This window comes from Solea solea, chromosome 2, assembly GCF_958295425.1.
Source record: "Solea solea chromosome 2, fSolSol10.1, whole genome shotgun sequence".
Lineage (NCBI taxonomy): Eukaryota > Metazoa > Chordata > Actinopteri > Pleuronectiformes > Soleidae > Solea > Solea solea.
Window position 1 is genome coordinate 27,078,518 of NC_081135.1, and position 26,985 is coordinate 27,105,502.

General features: G+C 39.6%; 1 protein-coding gene across 3 annotated transcripts; it reads right to left on the reverse strand.

Moving 5' to 3' along the window:
- Positions 1-311: 311 nt before the first annotated feature.
- Positions 312-25,914, reverse strand: stk39 (serine threonine kinase 39). Of its 3 annotated transcripts, none has more exons than XM_058622719.1 (19): positions 25,092-25,914; positions 20,771-20,883; positions 20,444-20,552; positions 19,381-19,519; positions 19,050-19,105; positions 18,631-18,740; positions 17,989-18,090; positions 17,607-17,740; positions 17,449-17,497; positions 17,052-17,117; positions 14,681-14,755; positions 13,908-14,030; positions 12,762-12,791; positions 12,348-12,422; positions 11,439-11,500; positions 5,408-5,460; positions 5,140-5,208; positions 4,930-4,994; positions 312-2,116 (listed from the first exon to the last, which is right to left on the reverse strand). In XM_058622719.1, the coding sequence occupies exons 1-19, from the start codon at positions 25,471-25,473 to the stop codon at positions 2,042-2,044; spliced, it is 1,887 nt and encodes a 628-aa protein (XP_058478702.1). In that variant the 5' UTR covers positions 25,474-25,914; the 3' UTR covers positions 312-2,041. The 3 variants fall into 3 exon arrangements, with proteins under 3 accessions (XP_058478702.1, XP_058478701.1, XP_058478703.1); XM_058622718.1 differs by having other exon boundaries at positions 12,348-12,452; XM_058622720.1 differs by lacking the exon at positions 14,681-14,755 and having other exon boundaries at positions 12,348-12,452; positions 25,092-25,911.
- Between the last annotated feature and the right edge of the window lie 1,071 nt (positions 25,915-26,985).

Below are 26,985 nucleotides of genomic sequence, written 5' to 3' on the forward strand. Positions count from 1 at the left end.
GTTGCATATTGTATGAAAAGTTATACAAAAATATAAATACATTTTATATTAAAAAAAAGTTAAACAACTGCTTTTATACTTGTTGTCCCTTAATTTGCAGATGATATTTGCTTATTTTAGTGAGTACGCTGTTGCCGCCACAGTCTTAGAGTAGGGTGTAGGGTATTTAGAGATACTATAATGTAATATAAAAGTAGCACAGGGAGACATAAGACTTAAGCCACAAATGAATATTGCATGCACAACAAAACCATGACCACACCAGGTTAACTCTACGTTGACTAATATTAAAAAAACACCAAACTCCAAACTTCTTAAATAATAGCAATAGTTTATTTGTAGCTCCTCATCAGAAATTTGACATGGGCTGATTATAGAGAGTGAACAGGGATAATATGCTAAAATGGTACACATACTGTACATAGAAAACACAATAAATTACTTCATAAAATAAAGAATTTAGTACAAGTTCATATGAACCACCTTAATACTTAAATAAATCTGACTTGTTTGAACAAACACATGGCTCGTCACCCTTTTGGTTTCATCCTCAAGATGCTTTGTTGTACAGTACATGTTTAGTAACTACTACATTTTTGGGGAACAAAACAAAAAAGAAAGAAAGAAAGAAAGAAAGAAAGAAAGAAAGAAAGAAGAGATTTGTTGTGCAGCAGGACAGAGTGAGGAGATTCAGCGGTCGTGGTTTAGTCTAGTAGCCTGAAATCTGAAACTACGTCAAACAGAGAGTGGATTACATGAGCAAAGTTTTCTGGTACATTTTATGCATCTGGTGACAAGAGCACACACGTTAGTTTGTCTCAACTCTCGAGTCTGGGGTCACACACACTCAGTCCAAAACTGCGTTGTAGCTTGTCTCATTAAGATACTTTATGTGGACTGTGATAAATGTATTGAAATGGAAATCAGGTTTTCTTCTTTGTGTGGTCTCAATCACTAACTACTTCCTTAGGCACAGAAAAATGAACAAGGCACCTCTAGCATTTTGAAGCATTAACACAAATTATACACAGTAACATCCAGGTCTCGTTTTTTTTTTAATGCACACTTAAAAGCAAATGGTTCTCTTCCTCTCAATGTAAAAGACATCTCGACAAAGAAATACAATTATTTTTCTTTTTAGACATTCATTATGTTATGATGTAAGTGTGCTTGCCCTCTTTAGATTAAATAAATCTTACATTGTGACACAGACCTCAGACAATCACAAATGAATGGGTCCATGGGTTGCGAGTGAAAGTAAATTTGTTTTCATTGTGACAACAAAACACCACTCACTCAATCACTCATCTTCTACTGCTTTACCCTCCATATGAGGGTCGCGGGGGGGGACGCTGGTGCCAATCCCAGCTGACATAGGGCGAAAGGCAGAGTCACACCCTGGACAGGTCGCCAGTCCATCACAGGGCCACAAGGAGACAAACAACCATCCACGCTCACTCTCACACATACGGTCAATTTTAGAGTGTCCAATTTACCTAATCCCCAAATATGCATGTTTTTGGACTGTGGGAGGAAACCGGAGAACCCGGAGAAAACCCACGCACACGCGAGGAGAACATGCATACTCCATGCAGAAAGGCAACAAAACAGCAGTAAAATTAAAAATATCTTCTGATTTTCAATAAATAGAGCTTTGTGGAACACAGAGGTAATGGGATATAAAATAAAACTAAATAAAAAATAAATAGAACATTCAAAGCTACATCTTAATACATCTTTCACCACCTGAGTACATCTTTAGGTTCCTAGGCTGTATCCTGATCCTGCTCTTGTGTGCTGTGCGGTGGAATGTTGTTAAGGTAAAATTGGGGGGGCGGGGGGGGGTTCAGTGAGCAGGGAAGTCTGTGCCAAGTTTTAGCCTCAGGGAAGGTGAAAAGGAGTGAAGGAGGAGGAGGAGGAGGAGGAAGAAGAGAGTATTTTTTTTTTAAGGAAGGGTGTTTGGGAGATTGTTGCAGGAAGCGGTCGCGTTCTCCACAGTCTGCCCTGAACGGTCTCACCTGGTTCAGGCATAAAGAGAGCATCAGCTGACACTTAGCTGTGCAAAGCCGATGAGCTTCACCTCGTCGGGGATCTCCGTGTCATCACAGCCGGACGCCTGAGCAAGAAGGGAAAACACTGAGTGTGTCAGTGGGGCAACATTACATTGCATCCGGACACTGGGAATGTCATCATCACCAAAGCTAATGCTGCAAAATCTCCACAACAGATGTAGTGTCAAACTCTGGATTACCTGGGGAACTGGGCAACCGCTAGTGCACTCAATAATTCACAAAATAAAGTCTCTCTGCATTATTCTCATAACTATGACAACAATCTGGGTTTGTGCTTGTGCTTCCTCAACATCAGAATTATTTTTGATGCCACACTGACTAGTATTAGGAGGAATTATGCCTCATCTACTCACATGCCATTTTGGTGGACAGGTACAAACACAAAGGGATAGTGAAGAGCTTAAAGAATCACACAAAGGCCCAGCAAGTTTAAGAGCAATGCCAAAATGTAGCTAGAAAAGTGCCTGCCTCCAACATTAAACACAATTAAATAAAAACTACTTCAACCTAATCTCTTTTCAGTTTGTAAACATCGATATAACCTGGTTTAGTTTGGCCCACTAGTTCCAGGAACAAGTTACACAACAGTTTAAATGTGTACAAATGTAGTTCTGGACATAACTGGCTGAACTTGGGGTAGCTCGGCGAGTCTTCTTTCAACTCGAAGGTTGTGGGTTTGATTCCCGGGCAACTTAACCCTGACGTTGCTGCTGACGCCTGTGCTGGCAGGTGTGTGAGTGAGTGAGTGGCTGAATGGTAAAACTGTGGTGTAAAGCAGCTTTGAGTGGTCACCAAAAAGTGCTATATAAATACAGATTAAGCCCATTTAACACCTTTGAGATAAAACAGAAAAATGAAAATGATGCCTTATCTGCCAGCATCGGTCCACACGACCACACTAATGCTCTTGTGGCTCAATGGGAGCAAATCCCTTAAGCCAGAGTTTAAAACAGTGGACAGCTTAAGGGAGTAAATGCCATGAAGGCAGTATATTTATTTCCACTGTTTTGGAGAAAGTTGTTAAATAATCACAGCTCCCACTGATAAAGCACAGTATTTATTCTACTGACAGCTGAGTCTCCAATTTTTATACCGGCTAAAAAAGATTTGTCGGTGTTCACTGTTCGTTTTTCGTTCAGCAATTCTGCAGAAAACGGTGGACTTAACCTGCCATCCTCCATCGATTCACCCCTGCACTCCATCTCTCTGGGGATCTGCAAGTCCTGCCGCTGTCTGATCAACATGGTGGGACTCTTATTAAAACAGGTCGGTGTTCTTTGTAAGCCGTAAAGCTGCTCGGGTGCCACCCACGCTATAAATTGTCTGCACAAGATGTCATGAATTGCTCCCCGACCGAGGGTAATTATTGTCACTTCCTGGTTTCCTGTCACACTGCACTTGTAACTCTTCTGCTGGAGAGAAACAGCAGAGCCTCAGTGAGGGTTTTTACGCCCTGCAGTGAATCACTGCTGAAATGTATGCAATGCTTACATATGAACATGGTATTTCTCAGAACTGCCCACACTCTGACATGTTATTTACCTCCCACATGGCAGAGAGGTCGGTCTGCAAAGCTCTGTTTGTTTGTTTACCCACAACAACAGAAAGGTCAGTAAAACCTATAGTTGACATGTTTTTGTCAAATCCAATAAGGTTAATATTACTGCCTGATTTTTTTCCCCCACTAATACAATTTTTTACTCTAATAATTTTGCAAAGGCGACCTCTTGAAGTGGTATACATGTATATGTAATGTGCAGTTACTGTTAGCCACTCCTCTGCTGTGATTATAGATGACTAAAGGATCACTGGTGACCAGTGACTGTAAGTACAAGGTGAAGATAAATACATGCAGTGTCAGTAATGATTGATGCTTCGAGTGAGAAACCATTGTCAGTCACTTATTTAGTATTTCCACGAATATCACAAAGAAAAGGAACAATAGAAACTAGTTTCACAGGGCCGATTTTTCTGATGCAGACCTGATCAGCACTAAAGTACATTTTTATGTAGTGTATAGGTGTTGAATAATAAAAATAAAAAAACCATTTGTTACGTATAAACCGTTGTTAATAAAATCCTGGTTCCACACAACTCTCTCCGTGTGTGTTTCTCTGTATTGCTGTATTTAAATCTCGTGTCCCCCCGCCGGTATTCCTGCAGTGCGCACGGCAGGTGATTCATTTAAGAGAAATAGACATTCAACATTGCACTAGTAAAGCCGGTAACTGCAAATAGGTTGGTGTGAGTTTGACTCACAAGAAGCGTGCGTGAACAGTTTAAAAGGTAAATTCTGCACTTGTAAAGAATTGTGACTGGATAAATGCTTCTTCTTCTTCTCCTCAATCCGTCTGGGTCTGATAGTATTGCTTGACAGAGGCCACAGAATAGTAAGATCAACAAGAAAAATCATATGGTATATACACGAGAAAAAAAGCTATTATTCTAAAAGTTTAATTTCTATTATTATAGTAATAATAAATATAAATTAGAGGGGTGAGCCCCTTAAGACGGACCTTGATTCAAGGAGCCCTTCGACTTTCATTAATTCATCAATATTACTAAAGGTTTAAACAGCAACAATTCAGTGACACCTGCACAAATCCTATCTGCTGAGGCTGTTTCTTCACAAAATATGTGCAGTGCACGCTGTCAGTCATATGGACCTGAGGGTCAAAAATACCCCTTTTCTGTTGAAATGTACACATTTAGTTTGAGCCAGCCACTCAGTTAATGTCTGCTGAACCAACAGAACAGCCGTAAATAAATTCTTTGTCCCTTGGTGGCAGCTTTCGTCCTACAAGTTTATTTCCAGGCAAGAAATATGTCGTCAACCATCAGTCAACTGAAGACTCACCAGCTTAAAGGTCAATACTTTGTAGGTAGTTGGGTCGTCTACTATCTTCTGAAGGTTGGCAGCAACTATGAACAGTAAAAAAAACATCAAAACAAATCCTAGAATGTGCACAACTCTGTACATAACACTCTATAAGTAAAGTCTTTAAGGCTAAATTACTGTATGTCTTCGGACAACGCAGTTTACGTGAATAAAGAAGTGTAACATTACCGATGACCACATCATGCCCGTTGACCAGACCGGCAGAGAAAAGTTCCTGGGAAACGCCATCAGCAGTGTCTTGTGAGGGAATAATGAAAAAAATGAATGGGTATGTAAGAATCCACTTATCAGGTCATAAACTGAATTAGACACTGTCGTGAGCGTTCCCACTGCAAATACCGCCTTGACTCATTATACACAACACAAGTCTCGAAAGCCTGTAAATGTTGTTACAATGGGAATAGCACACAAATCAATCCACGCTGATCTCTCTTACCACGTCCTGGAGTGAATTCAAAGCGGATGTCATTCAGCTCCTTTCGAGAGTTCCTAAAAGCAGAAGATGAGTGGGTGTAATTGCACAAAAAAAAGTACTCAAAAATGTCAGCTTTAAATCTGTTGCAGCTCTCTTCATCATATGTATACCGCAGGATCACAACGGTGAGCTCGGCAAAATGTGGATTAGAATGAGAGTCAAGTTATTGATATTCTATCCACACCTTCAAAATGTTTGTTGATTTTGGCCACTTGGGGGCAGCAAAAAAAAGCTAAAGACTTCAAATGAACATGTCACCATTTCCTGGCAAACATGATAACAAACAGCAGGATAAATAACTAATGTTTCTGCTTTGCTCTCAATCATCCACCACTTCAGCTGCAGAGACATTATTTTCACCAGCTTCTGCTGGAGCTGGATGATGCTGAACCAGTAGAGAGCTCTATCGTGTTCTGAAGTATGATGACTTGTAATGCGCCGTGAAAGACACAAACAAATATAGACTACATTCAAAAATGTGCTCCGTCTTGCAGATGTTCACGTTCATTTAAAAAAAAGTTAGCGGCGACCATCTACTGAGAGCAGGAAGTGATGAACGACAAGCCTCCAAAGCAACTATCAGCAAACACTTTTACTCCCAGCTTGCACAATTAATAGAAATGTACAAATAAATGTGCACGATTCACAGTAGCGGGCATAACCTGCTGTAAGGTGAAGCCTACAGGAGATGCTCATTGTTTATGTTGCTATAGGCAACAGTCAAGTCTGTCTGCTTGTGGAATTGTTGCCTCTAATATTCAACCAATAACTATTGATGCAGATATTTTATAAGATGTGGTGCCGATATTCAGTTGGACAGCACTCCCTCTCACGGGACATTGCTTCTTTCTTTCCCTTTTGTAAGTTGCTTTGGATAAAAGCGTCTGCTAAATGCTTAAATGTAAAAATGAACATATCTTTAAAATGTGTGTGTGTGTAGGACACAAGTGGAATCGCTGGTTTCTGGGAAAAGGTAGGACACCTTTGTGCCGTCACCCAAGAGAACTATGGTGGGAGCAGGTTTACAATGTGACTCAATAAAGAACACAGCTGCCCTCATTTCAGGTGAGATTAGACCCATCATTCAAAGCACAAAAAGATATTACATACCGAGTTTGTTAGGAGAGAAACTGGAGTTCATGCAGTAAGAAATTTAATAGATTTTCTGATGACGCAGATGGACGTAAACAGCACCACTCTCCACAGACAGACAGGCAGCAGTGGGTGATAAGAAAGCAACAGATTACATCAGGACCGTGTGGGATCAGGTATAAAGTATATCACGTTTGTGGGAGAGTTAACAGAACCTTATTATAAAACACTCTGAGGATATTATGCTTTCAGTTCAATATCAACATTTTCACACACCGACGCCAAATGCCGAGGTTTGTTTCTGGCACAGTGTGAGCGAACGTGTGCGTATGGGAGATGATGTATGACGCATAGTCCCACTGGAAAATGGAGGCTTCACTTTTACAGATGTTCTTAAACAAACATAATGGTGAGTGGTTGATTCACCTTGAGAGCGATTTGTTACTGATGATGTCAATGTTTTTTTTGAACATGGCAGGCATGTATGACGCTTCGTTGCGATTAATACAGCCGAGAATCACGCCATGAAATAGATTAACGCAATTAACGCAAGTTTGTTTACTTCTGCTGCGCGCTGACCTCTGACATGAAAGCCGGAAATTATCCGAGAAACAGTCACTTCGGTTTTTTTAATCTATCGACAGCCATAATGAGAATATAAGTCATATAATAGAATTCACTGTCATGAGTGGAATAATATATAAAGTTCATAAAAGGCATTGCAAACACCTGAATCCACAAGAGAAATACAAGTACTTCAGGCAGTCACATCATGAAACAAAAACAGTGGGGCTTAATATAAATGACAGGAAAATAATGTTGTCTGCAGAATTTTAAGTCATTATTTCTACCCCTAAGTATTGTTTTTAATGAATTTGAATTAAATGCATCTTGGACTAACCTACAAGTGGCTTTCCTACCAACATCTTGGAGTTTCCGAAGTTTTGTGTGAAAGGCAACGACACGCCACATTCCAGTTTTGTCCAAATACAAGTCAACAACCCTAAAAATAGTCCGTATAAGAATCCCGAGGGGGAGAGCTGGTGACAGACTGGTGACAGACTGGTGACATCTATGGGCTATAGTTGACATGCCTGTGTGGAGGTGGATGGGATCTGACAAATGTTGGACTTGTTTGGCTCCACAACAACTGAAAGGATAAGAGCAGATGACAAACGCGCTTCGGGCCTCAAATAATCTCACGTTGAAACCACATTGCTGATATCACAGATAGAGATTGATGTTTTCAAAAACTTCACAGGGACGCGTTTCAGGAGCGGGAACCTGACATTTCACTTTTTCTACAGATGCCCTTTATTAACAAGAACTTGGAGAAATGTCACATCTGGGCTCCAGTCAGTGAAATCAGTCTGCATTTGTGCCACTTTGGCTCGAATGACATTGCACCAATCGTCGGGCATATTATGCAAGTCATTACTTCCCCTTTAAACTGCTGACAGTGCTGTTCTCGGGGAGACCTCAGTGCCTCTGTTAAAAAAAGATTGAACCAGTTCCAACCAAACTGTTGACACAACCATATCATAAACTCAAACTAATCACCTTCATTTCCTTTATTAGTTTAGTAAGGAGACCAATTTGCTGCGTGTTTGTGTTTCTCTCAAACTAAATTACATTCATGGATTAAGTATCTTTAAGTCTTTAAACCTTGACAAAGTGTCACATTCACGATCGTGTACTTTGCCAACATTTCCGTGGTTTAGTGAAACACTTGCTGCTGACAACCGATAAGATTCAGGCTCTTGACGACGACGACCGAAAAGACACTGGTTGATTACGGCTTCTAAATATTTGGCTGTGACACACCACTGATCAGACTCCTGTCATTGAAGATTAAAGGGTTTGGCTCATAATTGCTTTGAGTGCGCCCAAATGAGTTAGGGCCCATTCACACTATTGGAAATGTTAATTATGTAAAACATAATAATAAAAAAAGAAATTGGTAATTGCTTTACAGATGTCCTTTAAAAACAAAGTAATGTTGTCTTATACTACATACAAATTAACCAAAATGTACCAACTTTAACATAGATATGTTATTATTATAATAATAATACTAATACTAGTCCGTAATCTTATTTTTCTTCACTTTACAACATACCGTAAAACTAATCCTGCTCACCAGTAAAACATGAAGATTAGAAATGAGACAAGAAGTCAGACAGGAGGATTAAAATGCACACATTGTTCAAAGTTGAAATTCAAAAGTAAAGTTAAATGCTGCTGTTCAGATGGTGAGAGAGGGAGCTTGGATACTGAAGAGTATGTCAAAGATGAGGGTATAGTGAAAGGTCTTGGTAATCTACCAGATAATATAAGAGGATTTCAAAGCCTTGCGTTTCTGTGGGGAATAATATACTGTTAAGCTTTTGGGGTTTAGTTAAGAAGGCGTCCATCACATATTTGTGCGTCTCGTACTGAATGTGCGAGCTGTCAACCACAGAGATGACCTGACAGCCTAGTGCTGCTTAGATTTAACACAGTGGATACGATTCTCTGGTAAAGACAGATTCATACACGCTTGCTCTAATGTTACATAGATACCAGTATTTTTATGTTAACCTTTAGAACACAGAGCACTCCGGCTGCTTTTTTTCCACTTAAAATGAGATTGAATTTGTGAAATTTGGAAATATGTCACAGTTCAAAGTTCACTTGGCTCATTATTATGAACAAAAAGAAAAGAAAAACAGTCTAATTTGTGACTTCTGCACAATTATCGCTACTTTATATCACTACTAAAAAATTTGATATAAAGTGAATCTTAGCTGTGACTCAACAACACATAAGAAGACAAAAAAATATACATTCTTTAAAGCCTGAATATGTGACCTATAAACACACCCCCCAGGACATCCATATAGGACAGCAATTACCCATTTACCACAGATGCAATAAAGCCTACGTATGTGGCAACTCTACTACTAATGACATATTGAGTCTGTCTGTTGAGTTTGAGCTGGAAAAACCACAAATTCAAAGAAAACGTCCCGTCTAAACCGCCTACAAGGTCAAACCGTCAAAGTGCTCTATCTAATGAATTTCATGCCACAGTTGGAAATAAGTCTTCACCAGACACAAACCAGTTAGTCATCTCCTGGTGCGAGCTGACTGCCTGGGGAGGGACCTTCACATGTTTGCTCAACAAAGAGTTCTCTCCAACGAGCCCATCAGGGAGCACAGGCAGACTTTCAACAGTGTGGACCAGTTCGCTGCGCCTACTTTTTTATTCTCACTGAATGAACCTCTGCGGGAGTAAATTATTCAGCAGTTATGAATCTGCACTTCCTTGATTATATATAATGTCGATGAGAGAGGAGAACAACTCGTCCTCAAAGGTCATGCTGTTGTTGAATCACAAGCTTCCACCAGCTCATTATAATGTTCATAAACAGCCTGTCTGGAATCACAAAGCAGGTGGCAGAGACGTGACAAGTGCCAACGCTCTTCTCATGGCTGTGGGCAGAGCTAAGGAGACGCATTCTAACCACAAAGTTGAGAGTTTGCTCCTCTAGTATGCAGTGATGTAATGTAACAAAGTGCAAATACTTCTTTACTGTACTTGAGTACAAAATGCAATGCACATATCTGTACTTTACTTTGTTATTTATATTTCTAGCAACTTTTACTTTCACTCCACTACATTTCCTCTAACTATCTTTGTTCCTCTTTACTATCAAATATAATCAGAAGAAGAAGAGTTGGTAATAGTCTGTATTTATTTATATAGCACTTTTCTAGTCTCGATGAGCTGCATTACACTATAGTTTTGCAATTCACCCATTCACACGTTTCAACATGGGGTTAAGTGTCTTGCTTAAGGACACATATAGACTAGCAGAGCCAGGAATTGAACCAACAGCCTTCCAGTTGAAAGACAACTTGCCCTACCACTGAACCACCATGGTTTAATCATAATTCCTCACTATTTTAATACTTTTATTTCTAAAACTTCTGTAAATTTGATATCAGAAAATCACTTTTGATACTTAAGTACAGTAAATGTCATATATGTTAAGAATTTTACTTAAGTAGTGACTTCAATTTCTACCAAAGTCATTTTCAGGTAAGATACCTATCTTTAACTACTTTATAGAAGACAGATAGTAAGTATGCTGAAGTGTCCTTGGTGAAGACACTGAGCACTTCAAAACAGACCTTCTACCATTACAGTTTTAAACACAAGTAGATTTAAACACAATCTATACAACGCTGCATGTCCAACACCAGAGCCTAACAATACGTCACAGCAAAAACAGAGACCGCAACAGCTACGTTTGATACACTTGGCAGCGTTTCTTGTCGACAGAGGCTGGATCAGTACACACAACTCAAGCTCAAGTAAAAGTAAATGTTGTTGCAAAGTTCACAGGCTCAAACACCACCGGTGTTTAAAACACACACAGTGACATAGAAACCCCACACACTTAGATCTATGCAGTGTCTTATATGAGATTTTCACTACTTCAAGCCTCCACCACCTTAGTAAAAAAAAAACTATCTAGATTGTTATTCCAAAAGCAAAGAAAAACAATGGTAAAGAAAAACACATGTATTCTGATCATGCACACTGCGAATCAAATCAAAATGATGACACCTATGCAAGAGAGAGAGAAAACCAGACGACAGAGCAGAGCCACTCTCCTCCGAATAAAAGGGCCGGTGAGAAAGTGTCATGAACAGATTCGTGACAAAGGCAGATCTCTGTTGCAGGCAGAGATCATTATGTCCATTAGCAGCTGGGAAGTAAAGCACCAGGTAAAGACATAGTGATTTCTAAACTGCTTTTGATTCTGGAGAGATCCAGGTCAGTTGTTTTGGCAGGTCAGTGTTGGCATATGATGATGATGATGAAGGAAACTAGACTGACATCAGGTCTCACCTTAGCCGTAGAACCATGTTAACAGCACCCTGAATGTATGGTGTATCCTCATACGGTTCAACCTGCATAAAAAAACAGAACTGATGATGAGGAAGTTTGCATTATAGATGGAAACATCAGACAAAAACACTCTCTGTGAAAAAGGGGGGGTAGAAGCTTTGTACACAGGGCAGTATAAACTGTGTCTATGTATCGCAGACGTGGAAAATGTGTAAAGGGTAAAGAAAGGGAAGAATGCATTTACACATTCTGCTTCAACATTCTCAATACCACGCGACAAATTTGTCTTCCTAAAGCAGAGAATGATGAGAAATGTCTGCTGAGCCGCTGTCAGAGTGGATTCCTGCCAGGTGGGAGCACAGGACTGCAGCTCAAATAAGCTTTGCCTCATTTTCAAAAATGACAGTAGCCTGAGAAAATGGGTTGCAGAGAGGCTATGGACGAGAAACACCCAGGCCCTGAACTGCAAAGTCAGACAGACGATCATTAACTCTGAGTTATTGCTGATGAGAACATCTCTCCTGGACATTCACATGTGCACACACACACAAAGCAACGTCTCCGTGAATTCAGGGAACATTACACTGAATTATATTCATTTTGTGAGGACACGCTCTAACCATAACTATTAATTATCTAACCCTGACCTTAAGGCCCCTTAATTTAAAATGTACTCTTTTACATCATAAGGACTGGCTGTATGTCCACATAAGAAAGACAAGTCCTCATAAAGGGACTCTGTGTCTCGTCTACAGACTTTCATAAACAGATTTCGGCGCTCACAGCATATGTAATGTCTGGAGCACAGACACAAACATCTGCAGTAACATCATTTTACATAAACACACAAACTATCATGTGGTTTCAAGGTCAACCGTGACAAATTAGAGCTGCTGCTGAGTCCCTCACCTCGGGATGGTGAATAGACAACCCTTCAATGGGAACATTGTTGGTGTGCTCCTCCTCCTCCTCCTCCTCCTCCTCCTCCTCCTCATCCACCACCTCCTCCTCCTCCTTGGAGGAATAAAAGGAGAGGCGTAATTGCAAAAATGCTATTGCATTCTTGGTAAAAGCTCAGCTTGCAAACACTAAAAAATCAATGCCGGCTTTGTTTGACAGGTTACAACAGTGTTGATTAAACTGGATAACAGGTTTGGGTTTTTTGTGTGAAATAAACACTGATTACCAAGGTCAGGTGGGCAAGTTAATTTTAAATGATCAAATTGTACAGAGTTAGAAATCATAAAGACACAAACGAGAGGATACGTTCAACTGTAATTACACAATAAATTGTAGTGTGTATTAGAAGAAGAACTAACTTACATCTTCGGCCTCATCTTTGACCCTTCGTGACTGCAGGGGAAAATACATAACGTAATCATATCAATATCATTTTTTTGCCAAAATCATCCAGATACACATTATGTTTTACCTTTATGAGAAAATAATTTAACTGGTGAAAGGAACGAGCTGTGAATCACTGAAATTAAACTGAAAATATAACCCTGTAGAAATACTTTAAGCAAAAGGTGATGTTTTTAAATGGAGGGCAGGTGGTGTTTCAGGAACAACCATCCAGTATATTATTATAATATCAAAAGAATACAGTTTGAGTATCCAGCCTGACACTACACTACTCTCCCTCTTCAGTGAATATTCGCATGTGTTGGTACTTGAATCATAAATGTGGCATTATTCTAAGAAGTATAAAAGCTACAACATAGTAAAAAAAAAATTTAAGTTTATAATACACAGAACATTATCCAACATATCCAATATGAAACTGACAGAGAAAAAAGGCTCCACTACATATCAGTGTAATGCACAGGCAGCAACATGGATTTATCAACACAGCACAGACAGGTTGCTGATATTTTAGATCCATGGTCGGGGCATAAACATCATTCAGCTTAAATATCAACAAGTCAGACTACACTAGACTTTACTTATTCGACTAAACAACAACAACTCTACTGCCACAGCAGTAGATCTGGGGATGCAGATGGTCAACATTGTGCAACTAATCCCCCCATGATATCACCTACTGTTCATTCATCTACCACTTTATCCTCCACGGATCTGCTTCCAGCTAACATAGGGTGAAAAGCGGTGCACACCCTGGAGAGAGGTCACGGCAGTCTATCACACAAATGAAATCTTACTGACTGACTGTTATTTATCTCATCGTTCATTTAAAAGCCCTTTACTCGGATCAGTCTACTTCCTCCAGCCTCACATCCTTGCAGCTTTCTTCCCGCTCATTACAGACACCTCTTAGAGACATAGCATCTGCCACCTGCTATCTAAACAGCTAAATGATTAGGGAAGCAGGGTATGCACAGGGTCAAACACGGTGGGAAAGTTGCCGTGCATGGCTATTTGATTTGCACGTTAGACATGACATGCATCCATAATGAAACTCCTGTGTATTTGAGGATACATGCAAGGTCTTGGCGTCGCGTCACCTACCCTCCCCTGAATTATTGCCGCCTTGCCCTCCTCGCTGCCCTCGTCCAGTTCATCGTCGCTCCACTCCCAGTCTCCGTCCTCCGTTTTGTGCAGGTGACCACTGGAGCCTGGGACTCTCCTCACCTGGAGCGATGACAACGCACAGCCGGCACAGTAACATTAAAGACACCGTGTTAGTCAGTTGCATTTGTACTGTACACCGTGCTCTACCCATGAGACACTGCTCAGATGTAAAAGCATGCCTTTTGTCTTTTTATTTCTTTACATTATAGATGTTCCTAAAAGTATAATGGCTGTATGTTGGCATACATTTAACTCACATCTGTAATAAACCTGTTTGCCTGGTGAAGACGTTGTAGTCTATGTCAAAATGTTGGACTAATATGAGTTAATAAATGTCAGTGTCCTGGTATCATAGTTTTAGGCTGGGTATAGCACAATGAGTACAATAGAGTAGAAGGAAAAAAAACCACACAGAAGAGATATTAATACAATTCAAACTTGGTTAAACTGCAAAATGTAACCAGCATAATGAAGCAGACGAATAAGGCAGAGTCACTGAGGAAGCATATAAGCGGCTGCAGCTCTACAGTCTGGCAGAGTGTGTGAGACAAGCAGCATGAGAAGACGAGTAGCAGAGTGAGGGTGAGACATGAGAGCACTGCAGTGTTACAGACAGAGGCGGCAGCAGCTCACAACTGCTGTGAGCCACTCAATCCAGCCTCCAATAAAGTCCTCAGCTCTAGACAAGGTCAAAGTTAAAGAAGCACTACCCGTCTGGTGGTGGTGTCAGGTTTATTTTCCGAGCCTGACACAAAACAAAGGCTCTCCCATTTGAGTCCAGGGTCCTTCAGCAAAACAGACACAGATCAAAGTGCTGTGCAGCCACACGAGACCACACAGACAACATCAACATGCACTCACAGACGCTAATGCAGGGAACACAAAAAAATGCAACTGTCAAAATGACCCCGATGCAAATGTATATTATGTGACAATGAATATCGACCTCATTACCTAAGAATGTGCCACATCAGTATATTATTGCACATTCAGCTAAGAAAAGGCTCTAGAAAAGCATCTGTGCAGAACTTAATCAGTATTCGGTCAGCATTTGTGCAGGGGAGCACAAATTAAAAGCCAATATCAATTAAGAATTTTACAATTTACCCTCATTTTTTTATGCATCAATTTAAGACCACACTGCCACCTTGGTTGTTACCCATTAACATCTAATCTTTCATCAATAAACCCTCAAATTAGCTCATGCGGAAGCTCAACAGTGGGTGTCAGGGCGCCCTCTGCTGGTGACTCACCTTACCTGTGCCCACTGTTCTCATTGTATGACCATTAATATATATTCTGATATAACAAAAGCCTTTAATTCTATTCAAAATAATGTATATTTGTCCTCAAAGGTAAGCGTTTCTGCAAACGATGCACAAACAATAAATTCACCGACAAGTGTAAAATACTCACTGCTATTAAAATACAGATTCTGAAATACAAAAACACAACAAACAAATCTAAACACAGATGTCTCACGTCGACACAAGGATGGGAAGATTCTAAACGCCTGTGACCTTTAGTTGAACTGTTACTGTTCACCAGACTGATACTGCAGCTTCTGGGATAAACCCTAACATAACCTGTTTATTTGACTCTACAGCATATTACTGTTGGTAGCCTCATTTGTTGCGTGTGGAAGAAAGAATTTTCTCCTTCCCTACAATGTCCTTCTTTATATGAAGGAAATCACTCTTGAATTTCTCTCTCTTTTCATTAGATTAAAGTTCAAATTACTATATTGGTGACAGCTGACGGGAGGATCTGCCATCCCCTTCTCATTCACTGGAGTCATTTCAAGGAGAGTCCCTTTTAAGTCCTGTTTAAAGAGGAAGGTATTGTATAAGCAATTTGGCCTCGAGTCTCGCCTGTTTGACCCCTATAGTGCATGTTACCTTGAAGCAGAATTGCATGGTGTGTTTACTGTGACCACAGAAAACCACACAGGGAAGAGAAAAAAAAAAAAAAAACAGAACAGGAACAGAACAAAAACCAAGGAGGAGACGTGTGCAAAAGGGCAAAGGAAATACGGTGAGGTGGTTGAGTAAAGAGAGGAGACTTTTAAACACCAGAATAAAACTGTACTGAATAATAATTCAAATAGATAGGTGGCAGAAAGTGTTTGTCTCTGCAGGTCAAATCAGCAAAAACTTACAAAGACTTACAGTGGCTCATGTATTTCATCCACTGACAGTATCAAGTGAATCTGACTTTACCTGACTTTGTACACTATTTATTTAGACACACACACGGAACGTTGACTTTTCTATGCAAAATCATAAATACTGTTGAGTCACCTCAGACCCCAATCTTGTGCAGTATCTTTTGGAGGTGACTGTTAATCCATTCCAATTTGGGGAAAGTGGAAGCTGCAATATGCGGTATTGACAAAACCGACAAAAATCCGTGCAGATGTTTAGAAATTGTTATTACAGCTAAAGACACATACCTACAGTTACCACGAGTTATCAACAGACCTAAACAAAACCCTGCCACTCCCTCAACAGTTGCCTCCCTCCTTATTGATACTCTGCCCTGTTTGTGCGTAATGTTAACGTCACACACACTCACAGGCCCGGCTATCCACCATGCCCTCCATTTACACTGGACCAGGTCAGTGAATTTCCATCACACTGTGGGGCCAATGTGCCTTTCGGAAATGATCCTCTGCTCCCATTTCTGTTGTGGACATCCACGCGGACTTTCATGTGCAGCCAGTGTCAGCTGAAACCTGAAAACTGCACTTCCTCCCAATAAATTGTGGGCAACTGAGCAAAGTGTGTGTGTGTGTGTGCTCATTTCATTTAACCTGCCCTTAACAATGAATTAAATCCTGTTTCTCTGTGTCACACGCACACCGACACAGTACTATATCTATACCATTTGACCCTATTAATGTGTTAATATTTGATTTTTGAGATGCCAAATAAAGTTCCAGTGAGTAGCTACTGTTGACTCTAAATGCAACACTCTGTTGGAAAGAGATACTTCGGTCAATCCACGCCCGCTGCCAAAAATATTTCTCATGTTTAGTCAATAACCTGAGTTATTTTACAGGAGAGGTTTGTGTAAACATACCTTCTTAGCTCGCTGAGAAATCTTTGGTGCACAACACAAAAGCTTTTCAACCAGATGTTCTTTGTTCTTTGAGAGAGAGAGAAAAGAAAAACATTTAAATAAAATCTAACTACCAATAATAAATGGTGAATGTAACCGTGACCTATTAATGAGCCATAAAAATCTGAATAATCATCCTAAAAATATTCTACTCGGTTGGGAGAAATTTTAAATGATAAATTATCACAGAACATAGACAATGACATAAAAAGATTTATGTTTTCTTTATTTTCTGCCACAATAATACATGTCCTTGAGGACTTGTTCTAATGTAACTCATTTTATATAACCATAATAACACTTAAAAACAAAATAAAAGAAAAGATGGTAAGTCAGATATCTGACATAAAACAAATACCTTAGCCTTCTGGAAGAATTTACACTTCAAAAGCTCTGCAGATGTAGGCCTGGAGATAAAGTAGAGCATGGTTGTTGAATGTTAATCGTGTGATTTTTATTACATCAGCTTTCCTCACTGGATAATGTGAATGGAATGGAATGGAAAGTGGAGCAAACCTTTTGGCAGGATCCTTCTGAAGGCACATAGTTATAAGCTTTCTAAACGATTTGCCATACTTTTTGAGCATTTCCTTGTCCTCTACACCTGTCTCTAGAGCGGGTGGGTCATTCTGTAGGGTAAGCATTAAAACCTGAAAAGACGGGGGAAAATGGTCAGAACCACCCACACAACGCAGCACAACACATACGAGTGATTGAGGAAAAGAAACTCGACGCAGGAAACTGTGTCGATTTCAGCAAAAGCAGAAATATCTGCTAAATACATAGTTTTTTCTTTGCAGAGACAGTTCAGTGAAGTTAATGTACACTGATTGTTGTTTTCTGCTCGTGAAAGCACCAGACTAACAGAACAACCAACTCACAAATGCAGAAGACTCACCTTCATAGGAGGGTAGCGATGATAGGGTGCAGAGCCTGTTGCTAACTCTATCGCTGTAATTCCAAAGCTCCATATATCTGCTTTGAAATCATAGCCTCGTACCTGAATCACACAGAATTGGAGGAATAAACTCTTCTAATGTCATAAACTTACAATGCAAACAGTTAACAAACTGAAATGAAATAGAACAATTTACAATGTCTCCTACAGTTAACATTTAAAGGCATACTTCACCGATTTGCATTTAGCTTTGTATTACTAGAATAGGGTAGTATTTTTGAAAAATTGTGCTTCCCAACCTCAGTTTCCCCTGAGTTTTTTTTTGTTATGTGCCCACCAGTGACACTTGGTCCGAGCCTTTGTCCTAGGCTTGAAACTGCAACGCTAATTCCGCACTTTTTAGACCCACTTGTAGGGGGACGGGACCTCGTTCCCAGAATGTAAACAGTGTCCGCCATCTTTGCTAACAGTTACGCTAACAGGACCAAGAGTCACTTGTGGGCACATAACAAAGAAAAGAATGAAGATATTTCTCAACTCTGGCAAAAATACTACCCCTATTCTAGTAATACAAAGCTAAATGCAAGTCGGTGAAGTATTCCTTTAATTTAGAGGTGACACAGGATAGACTCAGTGACTCACTTGTTCCATCACCTCCGGTGCCATCCAACATGGTGTGCCAACAAAGGTCTTCCGTACTTTGTGTCTAGTCATATCGCCTCCTGCAGCTAGGAATGCACTCACGCCAAAATCTTAAAAACAATCATAAGTAATGCATGGTTCAAATCTATGGAATGTGTTGGAAGGAATCGGCATGCAGATTGATTTAGATAATCTCTAAAATTGAACAATGGAAGTCATTATTGTATCATTTTACTCAGTCCAGTAAACTGTACTATTACACTCAATCATCAACAAAGGGACTGAATGTGCAGCTCTATTATTATTATTATTCAGGAAGTATAATTGCTTAGTTTTCCTTTAATCAGTGCATGTGTGTGTTTTTTATGATATTAGTTTTGAACTAGAGACTGAAGGAGACTGTGACATGTTCTACGCACCTGCAATCTGAACAGATCCATCTTCTCCCAGAAGTATGTTTCCAGCTTTCACATCCCTGAGGTCAACAAAACACAAACAGAGTGAAAACATCAAAGACCTGTGGTGCAGCATTGATTCTTCTGTTCGTGTGAACGAATCCCACAGCCCCCCCATTACTATCTGGATCTCTCTGCCTGAGGGCCTGCCTCTCAATGACCTTGAAATCCAGGAACGTTGACAGAACACAGCATGTGAGCTGGTGGTCGATAATTGCACTTACTGCATTTAACGGTTCGCGTATTTGTTTTTGCTCTAATTTTCAATTTGAACAAGCGTGTGAGCGTGCGTTACCTGTGGATCTGTCCATTTCTGTGCAGATAGTCCAGACCCTCCAGCACTTCTTTTAATATAGTAGCAATAATAGGCTCATCGAGGGCTCGTCTTTTGTCCTCGTCTTTGCTTGTGTGCTTGATTATGTCCAGCATGGAGCCTTAAAGAGGACAGACACAGCAGACAAACAAGACAATCCGTTCATTTTGAACATTTTAAATGCCCAACACAAATCATCCCCCCAGTGTTCCACTGAAACATTACATGATCAATATCTATGACGAGGCACAATCTATTAACAACGTGTGATAATTGTTAGTTTTCCCTCAAACACTCAATCCGGACATTGATTAACATCACTCAACATCTTACAAGTGACAATCATAAAGATGTCCAAAGGAACGTCAGGTGTTATTTAGCACGGCGTACAGCCAACAGTGTGCTGCCGCTGCTGCTGCTGCTGCTTTAACCAAAATGGCAAGTAAAGTCAAAATACTGCAGTGAAAAACAGCTTTCTGTGGTCTTAGAGTTGACATTAGTTGTGCAAACAGAGACTAAAATGTGTGCTTGGTTGTCCAAGCATTATATTAAATATGACAACACGACTTTCTCATTTGAAATTGCCATTTGGCCAAAAACTAAGAACCTCTGATATACAATACATGTTGATTTAATTTATTTATTTCATTTAACCTTTATTTAACCAGGAAAATACTTTTTAAAGGCAGTCCTGGACAAGATAGGAAGCAGCAAATTAAATTATATAGCCATATTGTTAATATCATTCTGTATTCTACTTTCTTGGAAATGCCTGTTTCTTATTTATAATCTCTTTCTTTAGTGTCTTTGCTGCTGCGAAAATGTAAATGTCCCCACTGCGAGACTGCAAATAAAGAACTTATCTTATCTTAACTTGTCTGCTTGATGATTTAATTCTATTTTGTACGGCAGGGTTAGCCATATGCATTAGGTAACAAAAAAAAAAGGTAATTTCGTGTGTATCGTCACATTCACTGAGAATTCATGTATTATTAAACCAGAGAGGTGGGATTCAGTTCGGTGCAGCTTGGACGGTGACGCTTACCTCCGCTCAGAAGCTTCATGACTAACCAGAGTTCATCCTTTACCACAAAGGAGGTGTAGTAGGTGACAATATTCGGATGGTTGCACTGGCTCATGGCTTGAATTTCTTTCTGTTGTGCGAGAGACACATCACAGGAGATTAGGTCATCGTAGCTTTATAGTCATGACCTTTGTTTCCCCTTCAAGTAAGAAACTCTCACGACGACATAGCAACATCAGTGTATTTACAGTGTATGTGTCTCAACAAGAACAAAGAGAACAATAACAATAAGGATTAGAGGCAGAGGGAACACACACTGAGAAAATAGCCCACATTTGTTGTACTCACCAATAGCTCGTCCATGCTGGTCTGGCATTTTTCCAGGTTGATTCTCTTTATGGCAACACGCTCCTGTCTGGGGGTACAGAGGGCTGCCTGCACCACAGCTGTGGCCCCGCTGCCTGGAATCACAACCACAACAGAGCAATGGCAAAGTGGACACTAACAAAGAGGGACAAACACAGCTGGAAGACGACTCTTAAAGTCAACATCAGCCCTGCGAGAGCTGATAATGTAACAATAACAACTGGCCGGTAATATAACAAAATGCTGAGTGCATGACGACACAACTTCTGAACTGTTATTACATTATGAAGCGAGCAGAATAGTTTTCTCCTAATAATAAGCAGCAGTGATAGAGAGACAATACCAGGGCCATGAGTCGATCATGAGGGTGCCATGACTTGAAGTTAGTACATTAAGTACTAAATTAATGTCAATTATTTTGATCATCGATGAGTCAGTTTGAGTGTTTAAACAAGTTCTCAGCTTCTTAAATGTGATTATTGTCTGGTTTCTTTGCTCCATATAACAGAGAAATCATTAAAACATTGCAATTTTTTGGTTTGTGGACAAAGCGAGACATTTGAGAAATCATCATTTCCAGATTTGAGAAACACTGATCAACATTTTTTAACATTTTCTGACATTTTATGGACCAAATGCAGGATTTTATGCCACCTAGGGGTGAAGTTGCATTTTGCAAACAAGTACCTTACATCTGACAACAGGAATTCATTGATCAGTGCCTGTGTTCTTAAAATTGTTACTGTGTTCCCAATTCCTGCTCTTTAATCCTCCTCCATCATAATAATCAGGCCCGCCTGGATTTATTTTGATTTTGTGGCTGTAGTATTGTCAAAAAATGTTCAATGAGTGAGTGTTTCTGCCCCTTTTTCAAAGGATAACTTTCATTTTCAGTATCTGGCAGTTATTCAACCGTTAAGCTGACGCCACAAACACCATGAGGGCTACTGTAATGACAAGTATATGGGCGCAAAGCTCTCGTTCTCTGCTTTCCGGTATCCATTCATCCGTCTTCTAGCGCTTTATCTGCCACAGGAGGGTCGTGGGGGGTGCTCTGCCAATCTCAGCTGATAGTTTTTGAATTTCCTAGATATCACAAACGGTCTATAGGAGTTACGGTAATGAGAAGTACGCATGCCAAATCCTGTCAGTGACGACAAGGTTAACTGTCAATTTGTTTGCACTTTTTAAAACCACTGTTTTATTGTGATTCATTGTTTATAAACTGTTTCTTGTATTTGTGATATTTATTAAGACGTGTGCTACTGAACTCTTGTCAATGAGATCTCGATCTCAATGTTTTTTTTTTAAATGCAAATAAAAATAAACACACCACATCTTAAAGTGTGTGAGAAATGAAAACAGGAGAAGACCGCCCTAGGACCAGTGTTTGACTCGTCTATTCTGTGTTATTGTACAAACATGTACAAACAACATGGTTGACCTTGTGTGTGAAAGACGAACCACTCCTTGTGTGGTATAAAGGACTCATTCTACGGCAGGGGTCTGCAACCTGCGGCTCTGGAGCCACATGTGGCTCTTCAGCTCCTCTACAGTGGCCCCTAGTAGCTTTTAAAAAAATAATATTTTTTTTTTCTTTCAAAGTGAACACCTCTTATTTAGAAATCAAAGCGACAAATAAAACTGTTTTAATATTCTTTGTGTCACTCCTAATGTCTACGTCAAACGCAATATTAAAAAGCCGCCTTGACAGACTTGTGTTTGAAGTATCTGGATCCACATACGTTTTTTCTCAAGCATGAACTACATACAATCTAAATATTGCTTCATTTATTTCAAAGTTGGGTTCATTTTAGTTTCATTAATTTGCCAAAAACAATGGAAGGACTAGGTCTACATAATTCAGTGATTTATTTTTTTTAAGAGGTTGGGTATAAACAGCAATGAAATGTCGAATTTTCTTTTTGCAGTTCTTAAATTTCATAAAAATGAAAAATAGCTCTTCTCATCCTAAAGGTTGCAGCCCCCTGTTCTACGGAAACTAAATTATCAGTTTTTAAGTTTCTGGTCAAGATAAGTTAATAACAGCATTTTTTTTGTAAATGTCATCAGTCTAACTGTTCATAGAAAGCCCTAAATTCAGACTATAGATAGTTCGTTTAACTTCTGCCAATAAACCCTCTGAAATATCACACACACAAGACTTTTTATGTCTTCACCAGGCCAGGTGCTTCTTGTGAGTCTGCATTTACATTGTAGTATTGCTATGTCAATATGACATGAGCTGACTCAGCACTTGTTTCCAACAATGTTTACTTGCACAAAAGGTGTTGACACCAAGAAGCTGTGACACAGCAGCGGCAAAATACACTGTACAAGCACGCGTTACTCACAGATAAGACGACGTAGAGAAGCCGTAAGATCTGAGTGCTTGCCAGCTGATTATGAGAACACAGGGGGGGGGGGGGGGGGGGGTCTCCATTACCTCCTTCACACAGCTGTGGTGCTGCTCCTTATCACTGACGATATGACTTGTCAGCTCATCTGCAGCCGACAGGCGTTTACCCCAAATGTTCTTTTTTGTTCACATTTTTTGGCACTTTCAGTACATTTGAGATTTCTGTCGTGAATAATACTTTTAAATCACAGTGATTTACAACAATGAAAGTATGTTGTCAATAATGCAGGTCAAAATCAAGTAAAATACCACCACTCCTCCCTTTTTATTTATCTCTAATTTATTATTAGTCATTTTGGTGATGTAACTTTATTTGATTTTTTTTCGTTTGCCCAGCCTGTACTGATTGTTATGATTGGGGTAATGTTTTGTGTATTGTTATGTGTATGATGGGATGCTTTCAAACACAAAATTCAATAAAAACCTTGATTACAAAAAATGATGTTGATTAAAAAAAATTAATTTCCAAATGCTGGCAAAGTTTTCATTGCTGGATTAAGTCAATGGTTCCCATAAATCTACCACAGGCATACACAGACCCAAACATTAATCATGATAGCATGTATACGCAGTATACAAACAACACAATAGGAACTTGTGTGAGCTTGTGTGCCACAACTTTGACAGAGGTTATTGTGGAGGCGATTATTTGATCAAAAGGACATTTTTCATTCAGAAACTTCCATTTCCACAGTACAGGTGCCTAAACTTAAAAAGCTTCTTTCTCTGGGCCATAAGAACTTAGAACTCAAAGACAGTGTGGATCCTGAAAGTAGTGTGTGTGTATATACTGTATGTCCAATTGTACATGTTGTGCACAGAGACGCACAGCAATTGCATTGTATACCTGCTGCGCAGTGACAATAAATGCTCTGTTTCACTTCAACAGTGTCGTTGTGTAGTTGCACATGACTCTAATAATGTTTGTTGTTCTCAATAGTTTTATAGCTTAAAACAGAGGTGGCAGAGAAGAGAATACACAGTGGTTCTAATGCTGTGCAGTGTTTGTGTTCTTTTGTATATATCCTACACTCCTAAATAGTGAGGCTACACAGTTGCTTGTCATGTTCGGAAAATCAGTTTCCCAAAGATTGAACAGCCGACTTTATAGAGAGAGTATTACATTTTAAAACATTTAACCAGGTTAATTTTTGTTGTAATTTATTCTTTTGTTTTTGTTCTCATTATGTTTGATTGTGTTGTATTTCTATTCTCTGTCCTTTCACTGCTGCAACATGTGAACAAAATTTCCCCAGTGTGGCATCAATAAAACCTAATCTAATCTAATCTAATCTAATTTTATTGATCAGATCTGAAAATCTAAAAGCCATGGGCTGTATTCACATACAGTTAAAATATTTACTTGTACTTTTAAAAGTTGCCCCTTCAGTCTCTTCATTCATCCTGTTGCAAGGCATGACTACACGAGCTCAGTGTGGTCGAGTCGAGCATTTACACGACCACAGCCCCTGTGATTTTTTTCCCCCTTTTTTTACCACTACTGTCAAATGAACTGGACACGTGCCCCACGCACATAAACACACAAACACACAGAGAGAGTAGCGGTGTACTATTAGACTCACTGTGGGAATGTGACATTGTCAACAACTGCAGTTCAGCACTGCAGATTGTCACCCACCCACCCACATACACACCGGTAGTCTCCACTAACATCCGCATTGCAAAGACTTGCGGGAGGCTGCTGCATGCTAAAAAAGCCGGTAGGCCCTGGTCGTCAGTCCCAGCTGATGACCCACCGCCGCCGCGTGAGTTTCAACCATACCAGTCTCTCACTCACTCTCTCTTTCTCTCTCTCTGTGTGTGTGTGTGTGTGTGTGTGTCTGCCTCTCTCTCGCGCAGCTCTCTCTCTCTCTCGTTACTAACCTATGACTTCCTGCAGCTCGTACGACTCCCTGGTTATTGGCCAGCTAGTTGTCAGCGGCGCAGGCTGCGGGTGGTGGACGGGAGCCTGAGATTCGCCTTGATCCGCCATGATGATGATGATGAGGATGATGACGGTAGTGGTGGTGGTGGTGATGCGCGAGTTAGCTGCCTCTCTCTCGCTCACACACACGCACAGAGAGAGAGGACGATAGAGTGAGGGAGAGATGGAGTGAGTGTAGAGAGAGAGAGAGAGAGAGAGATAGTGTGTGTGTGTGTGTGTGTGTGTCTCCTCCTCAGTGAGAGTGTCAGCTGGCAGCGCAGCTTCAGCGCAACCCGGAAAATAACGGAGCGCACGCACACGCACGTGCAAACGCAGTGACATTCAAGCTGAACGAGTCAATCACCGAATGGCGATATCGATTAGAATCGTTATTGATCATCGAGAGGGGGGAAAAAAACCAAGAAAAAACAAACATATAACGTGCGACTTACATTTTTAAACTAGTTCATGTGTTACACAACTAATTTAACAATGTTACAGAAAAAAACAAGACAAGCAACAATTGGATTTAGTGACACGCTGCTTTGTGTGTGTGTGTGACACATCTGTGACGATTTCAACTTGTCACATGCAGGGTGGACCACTGCAGCTGAGGGGGCGAACACTGGCCACTAGATGGCGCCGTCGTATTTCTACACGACTTGAGAAGACACGTGATCTGACTGCATTTTTTTATGATGTGAATAATGAGAGGATTTCTGGTTCATCTGTTAATAGCAGTGTTGTATAAAGTAGAATCTTACCAGAAAATGACTTAGGTAGAAACTGAAGTCACTTTTAAAGTAAAAGTCTTAAAGTATATGACATTTACTGTACTTAAGTATCAAAAGTAATTTTCTGATATAAGATGTACGTTTTTAGAAGTAAAGGTATTAAAAAAAGTGAGAAGCAAGGATAGAGTTTCTGTAATGGTTAAGACACCAGTATGTAAAAGCTCTTTAACCAATGTATTTTTAATGCTAAAATAGAATTATTATTGTGATCCATTTTAAAATGTACTGTTTTAGAAAAACACAGGGAAAAAAATAGTAAAGCACATTATTATTTCTTGATTAAGATGTCAAATTATAGATATTAATTTGCATTCCTGATCAGAAAAAAATGTTTTATTAGTTTTAGTGGTTGAATGTTTGATCAATTTCTGACTTCTCAGAGAAGAAGCCCAGTGAGTTGGCTCAAATTTGGATATAAAAAGGTGAATTCACTTTATTTGCCAAATAAATAACTATAAAAAAATGTTTTGTTTTAGACAAGTTTTTCAAAGATTTCTAAAATATTTATTTTTTCTCATTTTTATGGCAGATGGTCTTATAAATGTGTCAAGCACTGTATATTTTCTTTTTCTTTTTAGTTTTCATTTTGTCACACAATATTGTTTTATTTTTACACTTGCTTTGACAATGTAAATGTGTTTTTCCCATTTCAATAAAACCTTTGAAATTGAAGAGACTGGAAGTGAGAGGCTGGAAGTAAATACAATAATAATAATAATAAATGTATATTATTGTGATTATTCGTAGCAGTAGTATGTACACATATTTTAATTAGTAATGAGACAATACCACTTTTTTTGTCATTTTAGACCATTTATGTGTGTAACATAAATATTGCTCTCCAAAAAAGAAGACATAAACAGGCCTAACATGACTCAGCTAAAATGCTTTTGCTGATTTTTATTCTCATTTTTACAGTCTGTGCATAGTGAAAGCATGCGATATTTAGAGAATAGTATTTTTGGATTGTATCTGATTTTACATTTTTATCTGTCCGATATCCAATTTTGGATCCAAATTTGCGATACTGTATATCCAATTGGCTCATCCCCATTTATTA

Bases quoted from the DNA above. Each gene is read 5' to 3' on its own strand.
- stk39 (XM_058622718.1), bottom strand. From the start codon at position 25,473: ATGTCACTGCGTTTGCACGTGCGTGTGCGTGCGCTCCGTTATTTTCCG. The intron at 17,118-17,448 runs GTATTTGTTTTA...TCTCTCTCAAAG, and splicing joins AATTCTTCCAGAAGGCTAAG to AACAAAGAACATCTGGTTGA. The intron at 12,792-13,907 runs GTAGGTGACGCG...TTTCCCCTGCAG, and splicing joins CGGCAATAATTCAGGGGAGG to TCACGAAGGGTCAAAGATGA.